This window comes from Periophthalmus magnuspinnatus, chromosome 6 (assembly GCF_009829125.3).
Source record: "Periophthalmus magnuspinnatus isolate fPerMag1 chromosome 6, fPerMag1.2.pri, whole genome shotgun sequence".
In the NCBI taxonomy this organism is placed as follows: domain Eukaryota; kingdom Metazoa; phylum Chordata; class Actinopteri; order Gobiiformes; family Gobiidae; genus Periophthalmus; species Periophthalmus magnuspinnatus.
In genome coordinates this window covers 22676806-22686977 of record NC_047131.1, presented here as the reverse complement: position 1 = coordinate 22686977, position 10172 = coordinate 22676806, and the positions used below count along the sequence as shown (strand labels likewise).

Sequence of the window (10172 nt, the reverse complement as noted above, 5' to 3'; positions counted from 1 at the left end):
CATTTCCAGTGCATGTGTGAGGTGAGGCAGGTCCACTCCATTAAGTTCATTAAGTTCATTTGTAATGGGTAATCTTCAACATTAGATGGCGGTGTTGTGTTATAAAGACACAGGCATGGAAACGGGATATTTTTTGTAAACTGGAACGACTTAATAAAGTGCTCAAATTGTCTGGCCAGCCACTTCATCTTTGAATTGTTAAATACTGTAAAATTATGTAATCTTGGCCAATTTTCACTCTGTAGACTTCCCAACAATCCAATTATAACTCAGAGATCTGACTTCATCTGTTTTGTGTCGATATAATTATACATAAAGGGGAGCACATTGTGTTCTAGGGTGTGGCTTAATGCATAAAAAGGACTCCTATATTTAAGTTGGTTGAGTTTTTTTGTAATTGTGATTGTACTTTGAATATGCCATAAGAATGTGCACCACATTTATTATATAGGCAATAATGTTATTGTAATGTTCCCAAAAAAAAAAAAAAAAAAAAACTAAAACAAAGTGTTCCCGTTCCTTTGTGAAACTCACTCCTATACGGGACACTTTTTTTTAATAAGCTGTATATATAAAACCATTAATTCATAATATCACACATATTTATGCAAAATTGTGTTTTTACATAGCATTTTGCGATACTAGAAATACAGAGGTAATATTTCTCACAGTAAAAAGAATCCTAATTCCTAATACATACGCTCATGTGAAATAATTCAAACAATACTGTTATTATTTATTTTATTTGGAAATTTCTTCCCACCAAAAAATAATAAAAAAACTAAAAACTAAAAAAACAAAAAACACATATATGTATCTATTTACACCTTACCCCAATGGAACAAAAATGTAGCAAACATAATTTTATGAAATAAAATATACAGAATATGTGTATGCTGAACAAGCTGAATATGGATGTAAAATATGAAATACATTCATTAAGACATCACTTACAGACTAAACTACAATCATGCTTTCCGAAGCATAAAGGCTATACAAAATTCAGAGAAAGTAAATATAAAATTATATATAAATACAGAGCGATATTAAGCTAGTTCATATAAAATATAAATAGATTTTTGATTTGGTTTAGATAGGGAAAAAACCCTTTGGACCTGACAGATGCAATTGATGCAGTTTTTCCAGTCCAGTCACTGGTCTAGGTCATTCAGGCTATCCCGACTGCTAGGTCTATAGTGGGTCAGACAGAACTCTCGAATCCGTCCACAAGCCTCCACCATCTGCTCCTCTGGGACAGTCACCACAATACGGAAGTAGTTTGGGTATTCAAATGCCTGGGAAAGACACATTTAAAACCATTCAGTTAATTTGGAATTAGAGCTGGTCAATGAATGGCTGGCTGATGAAATTAATATTATTCATACATGCATACATTATTCATACAATATATGCTTTAGGGATATTGTCAGACTGTGGTTCATCGAATTTTATTCACTAAGGATCTGAGTGAGTGACAGTTGGATTTACCAATCATGTGAACTGTCAGAGAAAGCATTACTTTGTTACATTATTTACCACTTAAAGGCACTGTAAATATACTGCATGTGTACATGAATTGTGATAAAACTGTAATGATGATCTTGCTCCAAAAAAAAGTGATATTAATTTCTTGGAATGTAAATGTAGTGTCAAAAGGTATAAAGGGAAACACTTACTGATGCAGGAAGACAGAATACTGACTGCTCAGTCACCAGCCGCTCAGTAAATTCCACATCGTTTTTAAAATCAGGAAAATGCTCCATGTCAATGCCCACCTGCAAAAGTACATGGGTAATTTGAATTAAATTAAGTGTATAATGAAAACCAAGGTAGTGGTGCAGGGCTTTGTTATACTGTATACTCACCATAAGATACATGGCTCCAGAGGGCATGACAGGGTTCAGGCCTGGGATGGTGGATAGCTCATTGAAGCAAATGTCTGAGTTGGACTGAGAGCAAAACAATAACATTGTTTATGATGATGTACTGTAAATGTATATGTCCAATGTAGAGAATTATTTTGAAAAATAATTATGAGAAAGTAAGCAAAAAAATGTACATGTTTTGAAGGTTAAGTCAAAGAGCTCAGACTGAGGCAGTAAAGAGGGAACATAGTGGAAGAGGACATAGAAGGAGGATGCAGCCCTACCTTGAGGAAGCTGATGGTACTTCTGTAGAAGCTCTGGGGCGTGTTGTTGAAGATACTCTCTAGTGCCCCCTGGACAATAGTACACGCTCCAAGGATCCTCTGACTCAACTTCACCAGGCCCTGTCGGATCTGCTCACACCACACAACATTTATAAACAGACATTAATCCATAAGTCATTTGTAATAATTAAAACTCTAATGAGTTTAATGCTGATTATTACACTAGAGGTAGATGATAGCAAAACAAATGACAGTAGAAAAGATAGTTCACCTCTGTGCCAAATATGTCGTTGCGGTCATGGATTAGGATCCAACCCAGCCGCCACCCTGGGACAAGCCAACGTTTAGCCAGGCCCCCACAGGCCAGAATGGGGACATCACTACTTAGAGAGGCCATAGAGGGAGAGCTGCAACCAGGGAACACCTAAGCACACATAACACAATGGATTGCATTTCAATTTATATTCTATTTATGTATAATTCTGTTCTACACACAGTACATATAGCACAAACTAACAATTAACCCAATCAATTTTGAGTCTGGAATTATTCAAACTATGTATATATGTATATGTATATATAAAGAATAAAACCACATTCAAACAGTAAGAGTACTTAGAGCATATCGTGAATCGTTAGAATAGCACACACATCTGAGAACCACTCGTGCCATGAGGACAGTACAGCATCCAGTGGACTCCGCCCACATGAGGCTGTTTCTTATTGGAAACATACAATAATTGGGGATCTGCCCCATCTGCTATTGGCCAGTTGAGTTTGAATGACGTAACAGCTGAACATGTGTATAGCATCATGGTTTTTAAAGCATGTTTGGGGATGTGGCTGCGTGAAGTGTGGGTTTGCTTAAAATACAGTCTTATGGTGACCAGTGACAGCATTTATGTAATGTTCTGTAGCCTAAGCGGTGCAATAAACCACTACTTACGACCAGGACAGTACCCTAGGAGAAATACTCCACTGAACTGTGCCCTTACTGGCCCCTGACTGAGGACTGGGCCATAAAAATGAGCCCCACATCCCCCCTTGGTCCTGTCTGGTTCTCCACCCACCATCCACCCCCATTCCACATGTTTCTGCTGTGCCAGAAGCCCATATCTGCATTAATGGAAAACATATGTACCCAGAAAGTGCTCAGTCATCGTGATGGGATCGTGTTCAAACAGAGCAAGCTTTTTACAGTTGTAGACACAATGTAGACTCATCCATTGCAGTTGTGATATAACATGCATGTAAACCAATAAAGTAGTGACGATTTTTATTTTAATTAATAATTATGAAAGTTGCAAGAGTATCAGTGGTTGCATGGTTTTGAAGGCATGTTTATATCTACGTTTTAAGTGTCAAATCAAATTAGAAATGATTTACAAGTACAATTATCGTAAGGCAGAAAAACCTATTGCAAAACAGGTAAACAGTAATGACATAAGTCAGGATGCATCAATGATTCATCCTGTTATCAAAAAAGGTGGAAAATCACAGCACTAGATAAGTGAACATCTCTTATCTGCACTATATTTGAATTGGCAAACATTACAGACCTGTGGCAGTTGAGGACTTCTATCAATAGATTCAAGGCTAAAATCGATCCCATTTCCCCAAATGACTTGAAAAATTCTGCGATCTCTGTTTGTTCTTAGCTTTAAATCAGTAAATGAGTGTCAGTAAACCTACACAGGTCTAGGCTTAAAACCTATTATTTAAGATTGAATGTTGAGACTATAATGGGTCTCTTGACTTTGTCTTGACTTTCTGAGCATTCCCTGTTCCATTCACCTTGTTCTTTACTGGCACCCAGTTTTCACCCAATTTTCACCAATTAAGACTTGTTTTCCATTCTGTGACAACCAAGCAATAAAACTAAACTCAAAACTCATCTGTTTAGAAAGGCCTTCTCACCCTGACCTCTTTGACCATAACTGCACTATCTTTTAATTTATATTTGCTTTAATCTATATTTGTTTTTTAAATGTATTTTTAATCATTTTGCACTATTTCATTTTGTATTGTATTATTTTGGTGTCTTGATGTACGGTGACCTTGAGAGCCTTGAAAGGCGCCTAACAAATAAAATGTATTATTATTATTATTATTATTATTATTATTATTAAGCAATATACTTAGGAATAGGAAACTGTACCAGTTTGCCATAGTTGACTAGATCAGCCTGCCTTGAGGTCCTAGTGCACCGTCATAGTGGCACGACTGTTCCATGTGCAGATTTGCATGCTGGCTCAGAGCTGTGCAAACACTAAAGGTCTAGTTCACCCTCCACCTCTGCCTACCTGCAGTCGCCGTGACAGAGCACTCACCATATCACTGTAGATTTCATCTGCCAGGATGGGAACGCAGTGTCTAGAGGCCACTGAAATCAATAAACCGTCTGTTTAGATTCTTTGTTTTTTTCTATACAACTATTACTGTAATTATGACACTTTGTATTAGAATGACTGTAGGCTTGTATCTGTGTGTGGACCTTTGAGAATCTTCTGTAGGTGTTCTTTGGTGAAGACTGAGCCGCAGGGGTTGGATGGGTTGGTAACAATGATGCAGGAGGTCCCCTCATCAATCAGGCTCTCTAAATGTTGTAGGTCGACCTCCCAAGACTTTTCCGGCTAAAACATAGACCCAGGTCAATAGTAAGAAAATAAATGCATGCAATTGATGTTACATACATAGACCCAGGTCAACAGTGAGAAAATATATGCATGTGATTGATGTTACAGTGCAGCATTAGCACACACCAGTAGATTGTAGAGTTTGACCTCAATGCCCATGGAGACAGCCAGAGTTTTGTAGAGGGAGAAGCCTGGGCAGGGCACCAGGATGTTGTCCCCAGAGTTACATAGCACACTGATAGCCAGGTCAATGGCTTGACTGCAGCCGCTAGTCAGGATAACATCCTGCAAAGTGACAGCATGTTGCATAAGACAGAATAGTGCAGGATATGCAACCCTATCTCCCAGATAGCATAAAAGCAATTTTGATTAATTTTGAGTTATCACATTATTATTCAAGTTAGATGACTAGCATGAGAATAATTAGGATGTTTTATGCTTTTTAGTTGGGAGGCACAGGTTTAACTGCAACCATCTGACTCACTATTGACTATTGATTCCTAACACAGTTGAAGGTAACTCACTTCTGCTCCCAAAGGTGCTTCAGGACAGCTGTAGAAGTTGGCAACGGCTTGTCGACTATGCAGGTAACCTACAGGGATTTTAATGATTAACATACAATGCTCTGTACACCTCATCAATTAACAATGGTCTCTGACACTCACCGACTGACGGAGCATAGCCGTTAAACTTTTGTGAGTCAATAGCATCTTTCATGGCCTGCAGCACGGCCTCGTCTGCCGGCAGGTTTCCAAATACAGTAGGGTCCCCTGAGACACAGTAATGGCAAAGTTTACAGAGACTGGCTTTATTTTACTTATTTTTTGCAATAAAATTACTTGGCCTACAGCTCAAATTGCTAATATGCTAGGTAGGCCTAGTTTTTGGTTGTTTTTTGTTGTTTTTTTACATTGGGGATATGTAGCCTATATCAAGAGGGCATATAAAAGGCATAAATGGGCAGTAAGGGGAGTTTTCTTTGACCTTGAAATGTCTCTCTTCCTTCTCTGTTTTAGTCATGGACTATAGACCTATACATCTCTAGTTAAAATTTTCTGAGGCATATAGGCTCTTTCAGCCCAGAAGATTCACATTAGATTTAGATCCTATAACCACTGTCTAAACTTGTAGGCTATGTGAATGAGTACCATACCGATGGAGAGGGCGATCATAGGTTTTTCAGGGTTGGGGGTAAGCTTCATGCCATCCACAATGGCCCTGATTGGGTTCAGGGTATTCTGGGCCATCTTCGATGGCTTCACCTCCCAGTCCTGTCTGCGGCTCTTGACTTTAGCGGGATACAGGCTGCCATTTACTTCCACATGGTGCACACCGTTCCTGTTGAGCACTTTCCCTTTCACAGAGCTTCCATTCACCTTATTCTTTACCAGCAGCCCATTCCCATTCATCTTCACCAAATAAGACTTGTTTTCCATGTTGTGATCTGCAAACAAACAATATAATAAGTAACATGCAACAACAATAAGAAACATTACCATTTAGCCATAGTGGAGATCTGTCCACCATGAGTAACACCAAATATGAGTGGAGGCTTGCTCTGGCCTATTTAGACCAAATCTTGCCTAGTTAATTGGGCCTAGGGTGAAGAAAGCTAAATTGACCTGCTAGGCCTTTTGTACAACTTTTCTCAATGGTTTAAAACCACCCTTCTAAAGTGTTTTGGTGTTGTTGTTGTTGTTGTTGTTTTTATTACTATACCTCGATTACCCAAACTGGTTTGATAAAGTGAGACACTAAAAAAATTGTCACTATAAAAAAAATATTACTTTTTGTATTTATTTATTACCTAAATATAACAGGTATACTAAAATATGTACTTAGTAATAGATACAAATGTCAACAGGCTAAATTGATTAAAATGAGAATTATTGTAAAAAATGTAAAAAAAAAAAAGAAAAGAAAAAAAAAAGTCTCAGTGTATTTCCAAATTCACCCTAATGTTTGGCACTGAATTGTGGTATGAATGAAAAAGAGGAAATAAACTACTACTACTACCATTGCTACTACCATTACTACTACTACTACTACTACTACTACTACTACTACTACTACTACTTTACTACTACTACTACTAATAATAATAGTAATAATGATAATAATAGTTGTTGTTGTTGTTATTTATTCCTTATACGTTTATTTTAAGCAGGGGGAGCCATAAGCTGCAGTGTGTACTAGAAGGATGGCTCATTTTAGCTGGAGACTTTAGCCTTTATTCTCATAGATTGAGAATACCTAAATATATATATATATATATATATATATATATATATATATATATATATATATATATATATATATATATATATATATATATATATATATATATATATATATATATATATATATATATATATATATATATATATATATATTTAGTTATAGTTGACGTTAATCAACTTTATAATGAAATATGTTTAACAGCATTTTAAAACAGTGTCAGTAGTTATCAACATTACTTGTAATAATCAGCATTAAAACTCAATAATGTAGATAATGACATAACAATGACAGTAGAAAAGACAGTTCACCTCTGTTCCAAATATGTCGTTGGGGTCATTGGTCCGGATCCAGACCAGCCGCCACTCTGGGACAGGCCAGGCCCCCACAGGCCAAAATGCGAATGTCACAACTTCGATAGACCATAGACTGAAAACGTTATAGTTTTGGTCTGGAGCGGCTTCCAGCACGATCGAGGCTTACACTGTTTCACTGTTTCTTTTTAATGCAGGTTTAATATTATGAATAGGCTAAAATCACTAAGATTATGTTTTTTTTGTAATTCGATTTTTAGATTGTCTTAATAATATTTGGTGGTATTATTGCTAACGTGTTTTTATTAACCCGTATTTCTCACACAGACCATAACACTTATTTTAAGCCAGTGTTATTAATTGCAATTACATGTTTGGATTTTAATTATGATGACTGACTGGTAGAAATGAAACGAATGACTATATTAAACAGAGTAAGTTTAACAGCTCCCCCTGTAGGACCTAGAGTTATGCATAGCAACAGGATGTGGGGGCCCTTAAACACCACGAGTTTCACACACACACTTGTGTCAGGACGCCTGAACCATATAGAAACTAAGATATTAAATTATATTTATACTTCTTTATACAGTCTATGGTCTGAACTCATCTTTTATGTAACTTTTAAAAATAATAGCTTTTGCTCCTTTGCAGAAATCACGTAAGAAATACGCTTGGCACGTCCAAAGTAAACGCTTTAATCGTGCCGCATGGGTGAATGTAAAACAATGTGGTCTATCCATGTAAAATAAAATTGCGGCGAGGCTGGCGGTCCTGCAGCCTTGCCGTGTCGACTTTGTCCTGGGCCGGCCCGGATGATAACGGACTGGGCCAGTAGGCTCGTGGGGCCACAGTAAAAAATACGCTACGCGCGCCCGCAGTAAGCGCTTTGATCGCGCAGCATGAAAATTAGTGTATTTTTTCAGTGATCTAAAAGTAACCAGAATATGAATATGTCGACAAAGATAAAAAAAATAAAATAAAAAAAAAATGTGATGACTGAAGAGTGTAGAATGCCTTTATGGTCTTGGAAATATTCTGTTCACAAAATGCCTTGATTTCAGACTGATTTCAACGAACAGACTCAGCCTCAGCAGTAGCTCTGAGCACACTGCCGCTCGCATGAGGAGCTGGGGCTCCCACATCAGCCTCGCCCGGTCGTCTTCAGTCCGGCCCTGGTGACTGGGCCAGGACCACATGTGAGGCCGCGGTGAACTTATGGTACAGTGTATACAGCCAGGGAAAGCTAAATAAGAGCGTTACACCAGGACTGTGCGTGGTGTTGCGTACAGGTCTGACAGTGGCCGGCCCAAAAGGTGCCTCGGCCCACCAGGAAAACTCCCGGTGCTCCAGATGGCCAGTCATGCCCTCGCTGGCTGTCTGTGCATGGGTGCGAGGACTAAATAGGGCTATGGGGGATTATAGGGTACTATTATGTTATGGGTAAAAAGTAAGCTTACTAGTAGTTAATTTGACGCTGCATTAAGATAAAAAATTAAGAAAATAAAAGGCAGTCTAAAACCTTTCTGAGGCAACTGTAGGGGATTGTCAGAGATGTTGGACATAAAAATAGTTGTTATTGTTAGGTTGATAACTTCATATGAGTTGATTATAGTCAACTATAATTTTCACAACACTGCTCTCAGAGTTATATATTAGATACAGGAAAGGCAACATCAACAGCCTTTGCATACACTGTAAATATTTAAAGAGCAAGAGGGCTCAAAGCAAGCAAAGACAGACTAAATAAACACTTACCTGGTATGTTGGTTATTTCCAAATGGTAAATAAAGCAATAGTGCGTTTTGTTGAGGGCAAATGTTGGCGGAGTGATGCTCACCGGTTTTATCCATGAGCGCAGATGGGTGTAGTGCCGCACCAGTATCCTATTGGAGGAGCCGAGGGCTGAGCAACTACACCCCTCTTACATCAGTCCTTAGCCGCCCGTTAACCCGAACCAGACCCCTGCTGTTTGAACCCACACCTACAATCACCTGCGAACCCACGAAACCAATACGTCAAAAGGGGAGTTGCGCGCATGGACAAACAATAACTGGACAGAGTAAAGTGTGGCTCTATGAAGAACAAAACAGATCATCACCACACGTTAGAAATAGAGTATCAATAAGGAGATAAACGTTTATGCGACAATCTATGCCCCCCCCCCCCCCCCCCCCCCCCCACACACACACACACACACGAACAAGAACAGGTGGTTTCCTTGGGGAACAGCTTGTTCTCCAATGCCCTTTCCTCCTGTAACAAAGAAGTAACAAAGTAAGTAAATAAAGTAGTCTTGAAGCTAGTCTTGCCTTGGTAGAGTACAGCGACCAGTAAATGGAACCATTTGCTCCTCAATGCACAATTTTCCTGTTCTAGGCAGATTTTGACATCCTTGCCTTACTTTGGTCAACAGGGGCCTGACTCTCCACAAGAGATCACTTTTTTTTCTCATACTCTGGAACGTCAATGTGGAAAAAATAGAACATTTGAAAAAATAGGACAAAATGGAGGAAATAACTACAAATGTCCACTACAGAGGACATTTGTTAAACACGTATATACTACGCTAAAAAAAACTGTTAAAATGAATTAGACAATGTTTAAATGTGTTGTTAAAAGACTTACATTAAATACTGTTATGCCCCATACTCACAGGTAAGAAGGACACGCCTTGTTCTTTGCAAATGGGTTTATTGTCAAATATGATGGCTCTCAACCGAGCTGCTGAAATATGGCACCAACATTTCAAGTCCAAATTTGCTCCAGTATGCACTGGGTTGGAGATATTCAGGTTTACATATGCCTTCCATAGAGGTTGTCAGGAGGATATAG

General features: G+C 38.4%; 1 protein-coding gene across 1 annotated transcript; it reads right to left on the bottom strand.

Moving 5' to 3' along the window:
- Nucleotides 1-746: 746 nt before the first annotated feature.
- tat (tyrosine aminotransferase) lies at nucleotides 747-9223 on the bottom strand. Its single transcript, XM_033968345.2, has 12 exons — nucleotides 9096-9223; nucleotides 5939-6229; nucleotides 5451-5555; nucleotides 5310-5377; nucleotides 4912-5070; nucleotides 4644-4782; nucleotides 4480-4532; nucleotides 2421-2573; nucleotides 2150-2278; nucleotides 1866-1949; nucleotides 1677-1775; nucleotides 747-1295 (listed from the first exon to the last, which is right to left on the bottom strand). Exons 2-12 carry the CDS (start codon nucleotides 6219-6221, stop codon nucleotides 1152-1154), a joined length of 1416 nt encoding a protein of 471 aa, XP_033824236.1. The 5' UTR covers nucleotides 6222-6229; nucleotides 9096-9223; the 3' UTR covers nucleotides 747-1151.
- Between the last annotated feature and the right edge of the window lie 949 nt (nucleotides 9224-10172).